The sequence below is a fragment of the Oncorhynchus mykiss genome, chromosome 2 (assembly GCF_057628025.1).
Source record: "Oncorhynchus mykiss isolate SJ-2025 chromosome 2, ASM5762802v1, whole genome shotgun sequence".
Lineage (NCBI taxonomy): Eukaryota > Metazoa > Chordata > Actinopteri > Salmoniformes > Salmonidae > Oncorhynchus > Oncorhynchus mykiss.
Window position 1 is genome coordinate 76,588,424 of NC_143023.1, and position 17,147 is coordinate 76,605,570.

General features: G+C 45.0%; 2 protein-coding genes across 3 annotated transcripts in view; one reads left to right on the forward strand and one right to left on the reverse strand.

Annotated features, from left to right (window-relative positions):
- The window catches only part of mapk8ip2 (mitogen-activated protein kinase 8 interacting protein 2), a 145,028-nt gene that overhangs the window by 56,732 nt on the left and 71,149 nt on the right, over window positions 1-17,147 (forward strand). The window lies entirely within an intron of this gene.
- Window positions 10,757-16,917, reverse strand: LOC110496598 (gastricsin). The gene is made up of 9 exons (XM_021572587.3): window positions 16,832-16,917; window positions 16,504-16,645; window positions 16,080-16,197; window positions 15,701-15,819; window positions 15,330-15,529; window positions 12,358-12,474; window positions 11,943-12,090; window positions 11,683-11,781; window positions 10,757-11,520 (listed from the first exon to the last, which is right to left on the reverse strand). The coding sequence occupies exons 1-9, from the start codon at window positions 16,885-16,887 to the stop codon at window positions 11,356-11,358; spliced, it is 1,164 nt and encodes a 387-aa protein (XP_021428262.1). The 5' UTR covers window positions 16,888-16,917; the 3' UTR covers window positions 10,757-11,355.

Here is a 17,147-nt window from a genome sequence, read left to right on the forward strand (position 1 = left end):
TTCAATTATTAAAGTGGCCTGTAATTCCAAGTATATTGTGCAGCAGCCTCTTTTTTTTTAAATTTATTTTATTTAACTAGGCAAGTCAGTTCAGAACAAATTCATATTTACAATGATGAACTGGGAACAGTGGGTTAACTGCCTTGTTCAGGGGCAAAACAACAGATGTTTACCTTGTCAGCTCGGCAATTCGATCTGGCAACCTTTCGGTTACTTGCCGAACTCTCTAACCACGAAGCTACCTGCCGCCCCTCTAAGGTGCAGGGTTACGTAACCGCGTCGAAGCCGGCTAGTAATGGCTATTTAACAGTTGGATGGCCTTGAGATGGAAGCTGTTTTTCAGTCTCTTGGTCCCAGCTTTGATTCACCTGTACTGACCACACCTTCTGGATGATAGAGGGGTGAACAGGCCTTGGCTTGGGTGGTTGTTGTCTTTGATTATCTTTTTGGCCTTGCTGTGACATCGGCTGCTGTAGGTGTCCTGGAGGGCAGGTATTTTGCCCCTGGTGATGCTTTGGGCAGACCGCACCACCCTCTTGAGAGCCCCTGCGGCAGTTAATTTGCCATAGCAGGCGGTGATACAGCCTGACAAGATGCTCTCAATTGTGCATCTGTAAAAGTTAGTGAGGGTTTTAGGGGCCAAGACAAAAGTTGATCAGCCTCCAGAGGTTGAAGAGTCGCTGTTGCGCCTTCTTCACCACACTGTCTGTGTGGGTGGACCATATCAGAATGTCAGTGATGTGTACGCCCCATAATACAATTGGCATTTGATTGTGAGGTCTTCTACTTCGGGTGAACTAAAGGACTTGAGTTTCTGTATGTTATCACAATCACATCATGAGTAGTTGATCATGAAACATACACCCCTGCCTTTCTTCTTCCCTGATAGTTATTTATTCCTGTTTGAGCAAAATACTGAGAACCCAGCTGGCTGTAAGGACGGGGAGATGATATACTGAGAGAGTGATGTTTTCGTGAAACAGAGTATGTTACAATCCTTGATGCCTCTCTGGAAGATCCTCTCCCTGAGCTCGTCTACTTTATTATCCAGAGACTGAACATTATACTCCGAAGCGGTGGATGATGTGCAGGCCTCCTGAGTCGGACTTGAAGTCCACTCCAAATACCTCTTTTTCCCCTGTGATGTGATGTTTTGGAGCAGCTTCAAACAGCTCAAATAAGCAAAGAGAAATTATAGTCCATCATTACTTTAAGATTTGTAGGTCAAATCCCAAAATTATAAGAACTTTGAATGTTTCTTCAGGTGTTGTCGCAAAAACCTTTAAGGGCTATGATGAAACTGCTTCTCATGAGGACCACCACAGGAAAGGAAGAGCCAGAGTTACCTCTGCTGCAGATGTTAAGTTCATTAGAGTAAACTGCAGCTCAGATTGCAGCCCAAATAAATGCTGCACAGACTTAAAGTAACAGACACATCTCGACATCAACTGTTCAGAGAATACTGCATGAATCAGGCCTTTATGGTCAAATTGCTGCAAAGAAACCACTACTAAAGGACACCAATAAGAGGAAGAGACTTGCTTGGGCCAAGAAACACAAGCAATGGACATTAGACCGGTGGAAATGTGTCCTTTGGTGTGATGAGTCCCAATTTGAGATTTTTGGAAAGTGAATGGATGATCTCTGTATGTGTGCTTCCCACCGTGAAGTATGGAGGAGGGGGTGTGATGGTGTGGGGGTGCTTTGCTGGTGACACTGTCAGTGATTTAGTTATAATTCAAGGCACACTTCACCAGCATGGCTACCACAGCATTCTGCGGCAATACTCCATCCCATCTGGTGTGCTTAGTGGGACTATCATTTGTTTTTCAACAGAATAATGACCCAAAACACACCTCCAGGCTGTGTAAGGGCTATTTGACCAAGGAGAGTGATGGAGTGCTGCATCAAATAACCTGGCCTTCACAATCACCTGACCTCAACCCAATTGAGATGGTTTGGGATGAGTTGGACTGCAGAGTGAAGGAAAAGAAGCCAACAAGTTCATCATGTGGGAACTCCATTAAGACTGTTGGAAAAGCATTCCAGGTGAAGCTGGTTGAGAGAATGACAAGAGTGTGCAAAGCTTTCATCAAGGCAAAGGGTGGCACTTTGAAGAATCTAAAATATTTTGTTTAACACTTTTTTTGGTTACTACATGATTCCATATGTGTTATTTCATCATTTTGATGTCTTCACTATTATTCTAAGTTGTACAAAATAGAAAAAAATAGAAATTAGTAGGTGTATCCAAACTTTTGACATACCAGTATATGTATGTATATGTCTACTGTGTTGGTGTGGGTTGGATTTCAGCACACACCCTACTGGCACAAGTAACTCAATCCATACCCACAATCCCCACAATACAGCGAACTGAAAAGAGGAGAGACCCAGGGATGTGTGTGCTTTTTTTGAGCAGAAACCAGACTTAATACCAGAGAAAATACTATTGACATCAAGAAAGCCAGTCAGTTTTTCCAACACTTTAGATAAACATGGCAAAATAGAAATGGTCCTATAACAGTTAGGATCAGCTTGATCTCCCCTTTAAATAAAGGACGCACCGTGGCTGCCTTCCAAGCAATTGGAACCTCCCCAGAGAGGAGAGACAGGTTAAAAAGGTCAGAGATAAGCTTGGAGATGATAGGGTCTGCAACCTTAAAGAAGAATGTATCTAAACCACCTGACCCAGATGGTTTTTGGGGGTCAAGTTTAAGGAGCTCCGTTGGCACCTCGGACTCACTGACTGCCTGCAGGGAGAAACTTTGTAGCGGGGCAGGGGAAAAAGAGGGAGGAGCATTGGGGCTAGCCACATTAGAAGGGGTGGGAGATGAGGAAATGTTGGACAGGCAATGAGGCATGGCTGAGTCAAATGGGAATGCTGACTTAATGAAGTGGTGATTTAAAGAGCTCAGCCATGTGCTCCTTGTCAAGTAACAAACACATCATCAACATAAAGGGACATGGGCAGCTGTGAGGAGGTTTCATTCTTGAGATTAGATCAACAGAGAGCGAGAACTGCTACTTAAAGTAACTACCTTTGGCCTTCCGGATAGCCTGAGTGCTCTTATTTCTCATTTGCCTGAACAAGAGCCAGTCAGCCTGAGTTTGTGTGTGCCAAGCATTTCACCAAATTGAATTTTTGAGGCGGAGTAACTCTGCCAGATCATGGTCTACAAGACTACTGTGCACCTCCACTGGCAAAATCGATGCCATAACCAATTGTGTTACCGCAAAGACCAGCGACCAGTGAGTGTTAAATATCACCACTGCTTGAAATGCTTGAAATTGGTTTTTAAAGACACACCTACAATATTTCCATCCCTCCCACCTCAGCACAAGAGAGCTGATATAAGACAGGGTTGGAAAATAGCAGAGCGCTGGCTTTTACAAGTCGAAATTGCCCAAGAATGTGTGTTTGACACAAGTGCTGCCTTAACACCAGCCAAAAATAGAGTCCACAGTGTTATTACTAATGTTATGTAGAAATACGATATGATCTGATGTTTAGTCAACATGCATGAAATATATTGTATACTGTTATGTTTTAATTACACTTTATAGGTGACTTTCAGGCAGACGTCACACCACAATTGTACTAAAATTCTGGAGCCATCAACTAAATAAACATTTGAAAAGATGTAGCAACATTTTGGTGTGTGAAAGATGAGAGGTAGAGAGGTAGAGAGGTGTAGAGAGAGTGAAAGATAAATAGTTTACACAGTCTCTTTTAATTAAAAGTAAATGTACATTATTTGCAGTAAAAATACTTAAAATTACTACTTTTTTGAGGTACAGTATCTGTACTTTACTTGACTAAATTGTTGACAACTTTTACTTTTACTTCACTACATTCCTTAAGAACATGTACTTTCTACTCCCTGACACCCAGAAGTACATTTTGAGTACTTAGCAGAACATGAAAATGGTCCAATTTACACACTTATCAAGAGAACATCTGTGGTCATCCCTACTGCCTCTGATCTGACGGACTCACTAAATGCTTCGTTTGTAAATGATGCCTGAGTGTTGGAGTGCGCCGCTGGTTATCCATAATTTAAATAGTGGCGTCTAATTTTCTTAATATAAAGATTTTTAAAAATCTTTTGCTTTTGATCCTTAAGTAAATTTTAGAAATTACATTTACTTTTGATACTTAAGTATATTTAAAACCAAATACTTTTAGATTTTTACTCAAGTAATATTTTACTGGTTGACTTTCACTTTAACTTGTGCCATTTTCTATGAAGGTATCTTTACTTTTACTCAAGTATGACAATTCAGTACTTTTTCCACAACTGTGTATTTGTTTCAAAATGTGGAGAATTCCATTGTTTTGGCTGTGTCATTGGAAATCCCCTAGCTACTGCATAGTAAGCACTGTTGTTAGGTTCTTATTTTACAGATCTAAATAACTCACGGACACTAGAGAAGCTTTAACCAAGTTGAATTCTTCCCAAAGGGTCGACACAGCTGTATTCAGACAGCAAAACATTTCTCTCCATCACAGTTATATACATCCTACGTAAGACACGCCTTCTCTCCAATCCTTACATCTTATTGTTCAACAGAAAGAGAGTAACAGGATACCAAACGCTTATTACTCCCTTAAGGGAATTTGTCCTCACCACCTGACCTCAAACCTCACCTCCTGACCTCAACCCCTCCTTCACCTAATCCACAGATATCCACCTGTCTTCCCTATATCAACACGTCGCTCTCCTCTCCTCCATCAAACACATTCCAAAGCCTTCTGGCTTTCTACAGAGGACCCTTAACTTCTGACATAAAACCCATTCTCTTCCACTCCTTATCATTTAGTTAATATCTCAATGTTCAAAGTTTAGCCGTTTCCAACAGTGTTAATCAGCAATACAGATATAAAGCACACTACACTGAGATATGAACACCTGTCCAAGGTCATGAATAACAATGTGCAGGGAAATACTTCTCCAGATATTTACCAAGTTGTCTTTTTTAAAGTTAACATAATTGGAGATCTTTTATACACACACTGATACAGAAACAACAGTCCTGTAAAGAGTGCTCACCAAGGCCTGAATAGTTTATTTCAGACAGGACTTCATATTTGATGACATACCAAATTCTGTCCTGCTGGTCAGGAGGTGTGTGTGTGTGTGTGTGTGAACTAGTCATGATTGTTGATTTAGCACTTGTTTTGTTACTGATTGAGCTTTGATAAGGTTTACAGTTCTGCCCTGATTTAGACAGTTATCTAGCTTCGCGGTCGACGTCACCGGTCTTCTAGCCATCGCCGATCCATTTTTCATGCTCCATTTGTTTTGTCTTGTTTTCACACACACCTGGTTTCAATTCCCTAATTACATGTTGTATATGTTCCCTCTGTTTCCCCCATGTCCTTGTTGGGAATTGTTAATTTTGTAAGTACTCGTGCTATGTGTTACTGGTGCGCTACGGGTTTTTTACCCATGTGTTTGTTGTTTGGTATGCCGTTAGTTTTATATATTAAACTGCACCGGCTATACACCAAGTTCTACTCTCCTGCGTTTGATTTCCCTGCCATCAGTTACGCACCCCTTACAGAATACCCGACCACCTATTGAGTCAGCAGGAACAGGTGCCCCTGGTATAGGGGCCGAGGAGCGCATCCAGGAGCAAGCGAAAGTAATCCACCATCTCGGCGCCATCATGGATCAAGTTATCCAGACCCTGGACTGTTGGGAGAGACAGGGAGGTCCTCCAGCGACTTCAACAACGCAACCCGAACCTCCACTACTCTCTCCTCCTTCAACCGGTCCCAGTGGGATGTTTCTCGCCCTTCCCGGGGAGTATGATGGGACGGCGGCACGGTGTTAGGGTTTCCTGTTACAGCTGGACCTATACCTGGGCACCTTTGACCACCCGAACAAAGATAGAGCGGTGGGTGAGCGCCTCTTCCAGCTGAGGCAGGAGACGAGGAGCGCCCAGGATTTTGCCCTGGAGTTTAGGGCTCTGGCTGCCGGCGCGGGATGGAATGACAGGGCCCTGATCGACCACTACCGTTGCAGTCTGCGCGAGGACGTACATAGGGATTTGGCCTGAAGAGACACCACCATCACGTTGGATCAGCTTGTGGACCTGCAGCAGGCAGGGCACTCTGGCGTCACCCCAGGAGAGTGTGCACCACTCTCATCCAGAGTCCTCTGTTGTCCAACTGTTTGTACCTATTTGTTTTTCTGATTTTCCCCGGATTCCCAGCATAAGGCGCTCGTCAATTCAGGCGCAGCTGGGAATTTTATTGACAGAGCACTCGCTCTTAGTTTAGCGATCCCCATTATTCCTGTGGTTAGACCTTTCCCAGTACACGCTCTGGATAGTCGACCATGGGGGTCCGGTCTAATCAGGGAAGCCACTATCTCCCTGGCCATGGTGACGCAGGGGAGTCATGAGGAGCAAATCAGTCTCTTTCGCCTGCGTTTCCCGTGGTACTGGGCCTTCACTGGTTGGCTCGTCATGACCCCACCATTTCATGGAAACAGAGGGCTCTCACGGGGTGGTCGCGAGAGTGCTCAGGGAGGTGTGTAGGGGTTTCCGTTGGTGCTACCCCCCGAATATGCCGATTTGGCTCTCGCCTTCTGTAATAAGGAGACTCAATTACCACCCCATCGAGGGGATTGTGCGAAAAATCTCCTGGTAGACGCTGTACTTCCCAGGAGTCACGTGTATCCACTGTCACAAGCGGAGACAGTGTCTATGGAGACATATGTCTCCGAATACCTGCGTTGGAGGTACATTCGGTCCTCCACTTCACCTCAAGTTTCTTTTTTGTGAAGAAGGATGGAGGTCTGTGCCCGTGCATTGACTATAGAGGTCACAATCAAATCACGGTAAGGTACAGTTAGTTACCTCTTATCGCCACTGCGATTTAGTCAATGCACGGGGTGCGCTTCTTCACAAAACTGGATCTCAGGAGCGAATTCCACCAGGTGCGTATCCGGGAGGGAGATAAGTGGAAGACGGCATTTAGTACCACCTCAGGGCATTATGAGTACCTAGTCATGCCATATGGGTTGATGAATGCTCCATCAGTCTTCCAATCCTTTGTAGACGAGATTTTCAGGGACCTGCACGGGCAGGGTGTATTGGTATATATCGATATACTCCGCTAAACGCACCGAGCATGTGTCTTTGGTGCACAGGATACTTGGACGACTGTTGGAGCATGACCTGTATGTCCAGGCTGAGAAATGCCTGTTCTTTCAGCAAGCCGTGTCCTTCTTAGGGTATCACATTTCCACATCAGGGGTGGAGATGGAGAGTGACCGCATTTCAGCCGTGCGCTATTGGCTGACTCCCACCAAGGTAAAGGAGGTGCAGCGATTTTTTTAGGGTTTGCCAATTACTACCAGAGATTTATCCAGGATTTTGGTCAGCTGGCTGCTCCCATTACCTCACTGCTGAAGGGAGGTCCTGTACGTCTGCAGTGGTCAGTTGAGGTGGACAGGGCTTTTGGGCAACTAAGGGCTCTGTTTACCTAGGCGCCCATCCGGATCCCTCTTTGGCGTTCATAGTGGAGGTGGAGCGGTGCTCTCTCAGCGCTCGGGTATGCCACCGAAGCTCCGCCCCTGTGCCTTCTTCTCGAAGAAGCTCAGCCCGGCTGAGCAAAACTATGACGTGGGGGACCGCGAGCTGTTGGCTGTCGTCAAGGCCTTGAAGGCGTGGAGACATTGGCTTGAGTGGGCTAAACACCCTTTTCTCATCTGGACTGACCACCGCAATCTGGAGTACATCCGGGCAGCGAGGAGACTGAACCCTCGCCAGGCAAGGTGGGCCATGTTTTTCACCCGTTTTGTTTTCACCCTTTCGTACAGACCAGGTTCCCAGAAGTTTAAGGCAGACTCACTGTCCCGGCAGTATGACACAGAGGAGCGGCCAAAGGATCCCACTCCCATATTCCCAGCCTCTTGCTTGGTGCCGCCGGTAGTGTGGGAGCTGGACGCGACCATTGAGCGGGCGTCACGTGCAGAGCCCACTCCCCCCCAGTGTCCAGCTGGGCATCTGTACGTTCCGTCTGCTGTCCGCGACCGGCTGATCTATTGGGCCCACACGTCACCCTCTGGTCATCCTGGGATCGGTCGGACGGTGCGCTGTCTTAGTGGGAAGTACTAGTGGCCAACTTTGGCTAAGGATGTGAGGGTTTATGTTTCCTCCTGCTCGGTGTGCACCCAGTGTAAGGCTCCTAAGCACCTGCCCAGAGGTGTTACAACCCTTACCCGTTCCGCAATGGCCTCGGTCGCACCTGTCGGTGGATTTTATAACCGATCTTCCACCTTCACAGGGTTACACCATGATCCTGGTCGTTGTGGATCGTTTTTCTAAGTCCTGTCGTCTCGTCCCTTTGCCCGGTCTCCCTACGGCCCTACAGACTGCGGAGGCCCTGTTTACTCACGTCTTCCGGCACTATGGGATGCCTGAGAATATAGTGTCTGATCGGGGTCCCCAGTTCACGTCGATGGTCTGGAGGGCATTCATGGAACGTCTGGGGGTCTCGGTCAGCCTTGCCTCACGTTTTCGCCCCGAGAGTAACGGGCAGGTGGAGAGAGTTAACTAGGATGTGGGTAGGTTTCTGAGGTCTTATTGCCAGGACCGGCCGGGGGAGTGGGCAGCGTTCGTGCCCTGGGCAGAGATGGCCCAGAACTCGCTCCGCCACTCCGCCACTCCGCCACTCACCTCTCTCCTTTCCAGTGTGTATTGGTGTATCAGCCGGTTCTGGCTCCTTGGCATCAGAGTCAGACCGAGGCTCCTGTGGTGGTTTGGCTCTCGACCCGGAAACCTGCCCTGCCGGAAGCTGAGTCTGCGGTTTGTGGGACCATTTAAAGTCCTGAGGAGAGTGAACAAGGTATGTTATAGGTTACAGTTTCCCCCCGATTACCGCGTTAACCCCTCGTTCCATGTGTCTCTCCTCAGGCCGGTGGTGGCTGCGGGAATTTCCTCCGCCCCCTCTGGACATCGAGGGGTCCCCGGCGTACTCCGTTCGATCCATCTTGGATTTGAGACGTCGGGCGAGGGGCCTTCAGTACCTCGTAGACTGGGAGGGGTACGATCCGGAGGAGAGATGCTGTGTTCCGGAGGACATGTGTTCCGGAGGACATGTTGGACCCTTCTATGCTGCGGGATTTCCACCGTCTCCTTCCGGATTGCCCTGCATCTCCGGGTCGTCACCGAGGCCGGTGTCGGCGCGCTGCTGGAGCCGCGTGTCAAGGGGGAGGGGGGTTACTGTCACGACTTCTTCCGAAGTCGGTTCCTCTCCTTGTACGGGCGGTGTTCAGCGGTCGACGTCACCGGTCTTCTAGCCATCGCCGATCCGTTTTTCATGTTCTGTTTGTTTTGTCTTGTTTTCACACACACCTCGTTTCAATTCCCTAATTACAATTTGTATATTTTCCCTCTGTTTCCCCATGTCCTTGTCGGGAATTGATTATTTTTTCATTTCACCATCTTGGCCATGTTCTGTTATAATCTCCACCCGGCACAGCCAGAAGAGGACTGGCCACCCCTCATAGCCTGGTTCCTCTCTAGGTTTCTTCCTAGGTTTCTTCCTAGGTTTTGGCCTTTCTAGTGAGTTTTTCCTAGCAACCGTGCTTCAACACCTGCATTGCTTGCTGTTTGGGGTTTTAGGCTGGGTTTCTGTACAGCACTTTGAGATATCAGCTGATGTACGAAGGGCTATATAAACACTATTTTATTTGATGATTATTTTGTAAGTACTTGTGCTATTTGTTACTGGTGCGCTACGGGTTTTGTACCCATGTACCCATGTGTTTGTTTTGTATGCCGTTAGTTTTATATATTAAACTGCTTTGGCTATTCACCAAGTTCTGCTCTCCTGCGTTTGACTACCCTGCCACCAGTTACGCACCCCTTACAATTTCCCTCTGATCCTCACACAGTCTCTTACTAATGGAGTAGAGAGCTGAGTAGAGAGTTGAGCCTCTGTTTGAACTAATGGACCACAGATATACAGAGGTTTTATAGAAACTAAGAAAAAGTATGATGAACACATTTATGCACTGTTGTGTCTGTAAACTGGGGACCTGGAATAATCGAGAATAGTGCTGAACTCCTCTGTCTGCTTAGAGAGCAAAGCAATAGATGGAGGGTGTGTGAGTTCTTGTGTCTGGTGAGACAGTGACAGGCCATATCTCAGAGCAGGCTTCCCCAGGGTCGGAGCAATCTGTGTGGACATGAGTCAGAGATGCTCCTCTTTGAAGGGTGGAGGGGTCAGGTACATGAGGACTGGGGGTGAAATCACAAACTGGTGTGTGTGTGTCACAAATGTGGGTGTACGTGTCTGCTATCTCTGCTCCTGACAAACAGTTTAAGCCAGTTGATGATGGTGTGTGTAGAGACAAAAACACACTTGTATGCATACACATCCACACACACACCGGTCGCTGACCATGCTACAGAGATAAGAGCTCTTAAGCAGAAGTGAAATGTTGAAGCTTTCATTAAAGTCCATTTCACAGTGCTGCTGCTCTCCTGAGCATACTTTGGTCTTAATGCCATTTAACAGATGGCATATTTGACTCTGTGATATTAAGTTATTTCTACATGTATGATGTGTAGATGGTTGGATATATTTACAGGCTCCAATTGGGTAAAGCTGCTCTTGTTGTTTTTTGTTTCAGTTTCTGGTAACAGTCAGTGGTGAATGTGAGGTGTGATTTCAGTCTTACAGGCATCATGAGCTTGATGTGTCAAATACAGTGATTCAAAACAAACACGATTATTGTGCACTTCAATAGTTTATTCAGTCTACATGGAAGCTAAACAAACACCAAATACATCCAGTCTTGAGATGATATGCATTTAAGTGTCCAAAATCATATTTTCATATTTCACTGTGTTTCTGTAAGTCATTTACTTTTTCACTCAGCATCATGATGCAATCAGCAACATGGCTGAACCTGTGTTCACATCCGATGTTGTCTGGGAACTAGGAGGTTGTCGTTGCAATGCCAGAGTAGAAAGGAAACAACCTTACAGCTGAACTGAATATATTAGCAGATGTCATCTAACAAAGACCACAGCTTTAACCCAATGATGTCGATGCTTGCTTTAACCACACTGGACCAAAGCCAAACTGACCCACAGTGGTTGCCATGGGTAATATGTGTATTATAATGACCAGAGTGGTTGCCATGGGTAATATGTGTTCTAAAATAACCAGAGTGGTTGTTATGAGTGATTCAGAATAGTTGCCATTGGTGATTGATGTTCTAGAATGGCCAGAGGTGGAATAGATTCTGTGTGAGGTTTGGGGTGGTAGACTTCTAAGAACGGTCGGTGTCTGTGTTGGGTTTGCGGTCATGGTCATGTTGGTCAGATTTAGGCTGCGGTGGCAAAGCCCACTTGGTTGTTTGTGCGGTCGTAGACGGAGTAGTACTCCCTGAGGAATACATCTCCCAAAATCCACAGGGGCTGTCCGTTCTGGGACGGCAGGTAGGTGGGGATGATCCCCACGAAGCAGAACTGGTACCCACCCTGGTTGTTCTGGATAGAGAGGAGAACACGCATGTTGAGTGCAATACACACACACACACAGATAAACATGCATGCACATGCACTACTGACACAAGGCTTATGGCCTTCATTATCCTAACATCAGTCATAGAGGGTCATACACAAACACACACACACGACACACTAACTTACCTGCTGAATGTATGCAGATGGCGGCAGGGGGAAGTTGACTCCATTGATGGTGAAGGTGAGAGTAGGCAGGCTGTTGATCTGGTTACAGTTCACTGTGTACTGCATCAACAAACAATTCACAGACATGAGTGACACAAAACATCCCTGTACTGGTTTACTCTGGTCTGCACTGGTTTCCCCAACTTCTACTTTTTGGATTACACTGTTTTATGGTGTCAGTTAGTACTGGTCTGTTATGGTTTATAATGGTTTCCTGCTACCTGTCCATACTGGTCCTGCTGGGCTCCAATGGACTGCATCAGCGTTCCCATGATCTGTTTGGGTGCAGTCAGCATGGAGGTGCCTGTATCCACGATGGCCTGGCAGCCCTGCCCACACCACCCTGTCTCCTGACCGTTGATCTGGAATCTGGAGATGTACAAGGGTTAGTGTTAGACAGACAGGCAGGCAGACAGGCAGACAGGCAGGCAGGCAGGCAGGCACACAGGCAGGCAGACAGGCAGGCAGACAGGCAGACAGGCAGGCAGGCAGGCAGGCAGACAAGCATTGACAGCGGCCTTAGACATTTTAAAAAAACTTCCTAAAGGAGTTTTTCACCCTAGCTTTTGCAGGCTCTTAGTGGTTCTGATGTCAGTGTATGGTTAAGTGTGTTTAGTTGGTGTGGTTGATCCTGACCCTTGGATGCCGATCTGCCAGTATGTCTGGGCGGTGACGGGGGTCCAGTAGATCTGACCCTGATACTTGGTGTTGTCCACTTCTCCGAACGACAGCTCACTGCCCTGCTGGCCGTCCCTGCACAGAATTTTTTTAAAGCCATCAAACAATTTGACAAAGATACAAGGCAGTTGGCAAGAAGATGGTTCACTCTTCACAGAAGACACTTTTCTTCTCAAAAATCTTATGTCTTATATCAGTGATTTAGTTTCTGGAGCAGGAATAATGAATATAACGTTGATTATGTACATAAATAAATAAGTACATTATTAAAATATATCACCTGTTCATCTAGAAAGCCAACACATTGCCCTGCAGACGGTTCTGTGATATCTGTGTGTATTTTATATTGAGGTCTGGTAGCAGTACATTATACGTGTGGTAAGTAAGTGGTGGTAGGGATGTCAGATCTTAACTTGATCACTTTTTTGTCACTGCTCATTTTCCTGCTGCATCAGGAACTACAAATGAGCCGTGTGGGTCCCTGTAAAAAGAGCAGTTGTCTTTATCTCCATGCTGGGGCATTTGAGTCATTGGGATCAGAACTTGGTTTCAAAATAAATGTCTCAATTTTTCACTGAAACACCATGCCTAGGTCATATTACTGCATTTGAAATGCAGCCATACATATCAACAACTGTCATTTTATATAGCATAACAACACAAGATAGATGTTGGTCTCATCTAGGCTATGACATACACGCTTCAATTGTATCCTATGTTCAAAATGTAGTTCAATCGTGGGGTCTGGTAGGGTGGTGTGGGTTACGGTTGCTGACGTCAGCTCACACATATAAGCCTACCATGTTGCCGTTGGTTCAATTCCGGCCCACAACTTTCTGGCACAAATAACTAAATCCCCCAATATACTAGATTTATTTACACATTTTAAATATGGACAGTCTAGGGATATTTTACCCTGCGATCTTAATAATAAATGACCATATCAGACACTTTTGGATAACATAAATAGGAAACCAATAAAATTGTAACTAAGGGCTACACCAGCATTAGTGTCAGGTAAATTCCCACAGTGGATACTTTATTTCTATTGTATGGAATGCTTATCAAATTGATAAATCACCCGTAGTCTGTTCAAAAAGTACTCTGTTGCTCTGATGACAATACCAACTAGAGGGTGAACATATCTTGAAACACTTTGGTTGCAAGCAGGACTAAGGTAACACTGATATCGTCTTTTAGGGAGCTGCAATGAAGTGAACATTAATGGTCGCTATTGAGATCAGTTGTGCGGGTGAATTTAGAGCGTACCGATAATTTAACGGGACATCAGCTGACGATAATGTAAGTGCCATCGATGGCTGCAATAGGTCCCTTGTTTTTGATTATTCCACTAGGCTACATTTTGAAGGCTGTTAGTTAGCCTCCATTATTACATTTCCCTGGCTGAGATGATGAGCTGAGTTGGGCCATCATCTGATTTGACAGATGTAGGCCTACTGTAGAACGATAAACCTTCCTCCAGGGTGGACGCTTGTCCGTGTTTTATAGTTCGGCTATGTATTATTTGTGATTATAGTTCTAGTCCTTGGTGTGAATTGAAAGCCTGTACTGTGTGCCTTTTAATATTTCATTTCTTAAAGCTGTCAAGTTGTTCATACATTTGAGCCTATCGAAGATGATTTTGTTGATTAATTTTACTTCTTGAAAACATTTAAATAAATGCAATTAACTTGTTGGTCTAATGTCGTCTCAGGCTGGTCACCTGATCACTCAGCATTGGATGCAAACTCATGAGGTTCGGAGTGAGCTGCTTATGGCAGATCACAATGTTCTAGCGAGCGTTAAGAATATTCTGAATACTGATGTAACATAGGCCCTTCATTTTGTTTTATTTTGTTTTAAGCCTTCCCCAAACCATAGCCCTAAACTTAACAACTGAATTAATTCCTGAACTGTTAACCATTGAGTTGTTTCTGTTTTAATCATGTAACCACGCGAAATGAATGTGTCAAAAATAGACATTGATCCATGAGTCAAAGGGCAGTGGGCCGAATTTGAACCCATGCCGACTCTGACATGTATGTACCGGGGTCAGTGGCTGTAACCGCTGGATCACACAGGATTTGAGGAAAACAGTGATTAATTCTGCCTATTGCTTTCCTTCAACATATATAATAAAACAGTTAATGTAAAACAACATATTTTCCCTAATGAAAATACATCTACCCCCTAAGAATATGGCCGGTTATTATAATCCACGTCAGAATGAACACGAGACGCCGTAGCCTTCACGTAGCCTACATAAGGTAGAATGTAGGTATGGTACTGCTTTGTGTACAAACACGCTTCCAGCTGCCCACTGGAACAGTTCTAAATCATTCTTCAGATATTCAAATCCTCCTTCTGCAGGATTATTTTCCTCTTGCTGCGAAAGGGGTCCAATTAAGATCTGACATCTGTAGTGGTATATGTGTGGTAAGTAGTGGTATATGTGTGGTAAGTAGTGGTAGTGGTATATGTGTGGTAAGTAGGGGTAGTGGTATATGTTTGGTAAGTAGTGGTAGTGGTATATGTGTGGTAAGTAGGGGTAGTGGTATATGTGTGGTAAGTAGAAGTAGTTGTATATGTGTGGTAAGTAGGGGTAGTTGTATATTTGTGGTAAGTAGGGGTAGTTGTATATTTGTGTTAAGTAGGGGTAGTGGTATATGTGTGGTAAGTAGTGGTATATGTGTGGTAAGTAGAAGTAGTTGTATTTGTGTGGTAAGTAGGGGTAGTTGTATATTTGTGGTAAGTAGTGGTATATGTGTGGTAAGTAGTGGTATATGTGTGGTAGGTAGGTAGGTAGGGGTAGTGGTATAAGTGTGGTAAGTAGGGGTAGTGGTATATTTGTTGTAAGTAGTGGTATGTGTGTGGTAAGTAGTGGTAATTAGTGGTATATTTGTGGTATAAGTGATGGTAGGAGTACTGACCTGGTCAGGTAGAATGCAAATATGTTAGCCTTTAGAAGGTTCAGTGACATGATGTTGTCCATGAAGGGAGTCTCTTGTCCGGCTGAGATGGAAGGGTAGGACATGCCAAGGATACCATCAAACTGGGCCACAACAAAGGTCTGACCTGGCTCGTCAGTACTCAGACCAATCTCCTGGTGGTTGATGAAAATACCACCGACCTAAAGAGGTGACAAACAACACACTCACTCAGCATCATGGAAACACTGGTTTTATTAGAATGGAAGTACATGTACATGGCTGTATCTGTTGTGGCTTTTTATTGCATGTAGTGAAGAATAACTGTGGTAGAAGTAGTTAAGTATTTGTAAGGTTGTTATGGTGGGACTCACGTTGACGGTGTCATATCCGAAGACTCCACTGAGACTGCCAGTTCCGTAGGGCAGGTAGAAAGTTTCCCCATTAGCTGAGTAGGTGGACGACTGCTGGGGGTTGAACTTTGTGTGGCTGTCTGCAGGAGGAAGGGACACAAACAACTTAGAGGAAATATACTCTCTACAATGTATTTATCTGGGAAGTGTGTAGAAGTGAAAATAGATTAAAATATCTCTGATAGTAGTAGTAGTAGTAGTAGTAGTAGTACAGTCGTAGTATTATAGTTAGTAATACTTATTGTTGAGAAAGTAGCAGTTAGTTTATACATGTTGTAGGTTGTTGTAATATTAACTAGCAGTTGCTTTCATTGTCATGAAGCTATCCAGCTGTACTCACTGCAGGCCTGAGTGTTGCAGAGTACAGAGTCAACCCACAGGTTGGCAGAGCCAGTGTCAAACAACACCTGGAAGGACTGGGGGGGAGTACCGATGGTGATGGCTCCATAGTAGGTGGTCTGGAAAACACAACAGGGAAAGTACAGTTGACAAAAGATAGAGGTGCTGCTAATACATTCATACAACAACACATCAGATCTAGAGTGGTTGGCGTGGTTTAGACTCTACTTCATGGAGTTAGATGTTATCTTGACATGGTTGTTATCTAGTTAGACCTACAATTCACATTTTCTACGTTAGCCTACATCATAACATTTCATTCTGGAATATGAAAATAGACTAGTGTGGACATAGACAGATATAGACAGGACATTGAGTAACATTCTAGATAGACCATAAGCTTGTGTATTATAGCATGTACGTACGTCGGCGTAGTTGTTGATGTACATGGTGGCGGAGCCAGCGAACTCGTCAGGAAAGTATTTGAGAGCGGGGTCTTGGTAGGGCAGGCGTTCTCCTTTCTCCATCATTCTCTCACGGATTGACTTATGCTTCACCAGAGGGATCCTAGGGTAACAAGAACATAGATACACTCAGATATGAAGTCGAACTCTGCAAATGCAAATAGGTAGAGAGAGCGACAAGGCGTTATCATTGACTATGAGAGATGAGAAAAGAAAATTGTGTTTTAGGTAGAATTTAGGGAAAAAGAGCAACTGGATGGAGTGAAAAATAAATCAAGTGAGTACTAACCTGTGGATTCCCTCAGCGAGCACAGCACATACCAGCACAATAACCAGACACTTCATGGTCACTCCTGAAATCACAACTAGTGGTGGATACACCTTAGCTTGGGTCAGGACTGATCTTATATACTGTACCAAACACACATATGTGCACACATGAATGCAAGCGGGTGTGATATGGGTACGCGTGAGTGTGTGTTCACATCCCTTATCAGACTTAAGGAGGTGACTATCAGCTTCTTTTTCCCCTGACTCCACATTCTCTATTCAGTGTGCAGGAAATCCTCTACTCCCCTGTACCGATAGCAGCGCTAACCAAACAT

Excerpts from the sequence above, each read along its gene's own strand:
- LOC110496598 (XM_021572587.3), bottom strand. The coding sequence starts at position 16,887 with ATGAAGTGTCTGGTTATTGTGCTGGTATGTGCTGTGCTCGCTGAGGGA. Across the intron at positions 15,530-15,700 it reads TCGGATATGACACCGTCAAC|GTCGGTGGTATTTTCATCAA; the intron begins GTGAGTCCCACC and ends TCACCTCTTTAG. Across the intron at positions 12,475-15,329 it reads TTTGCATTCTACCTGACCAG|GGACGGCCAGCAGGGCAGTG; the intron begins GTCAGTACTCCT and ends AATTCTGTGCAG.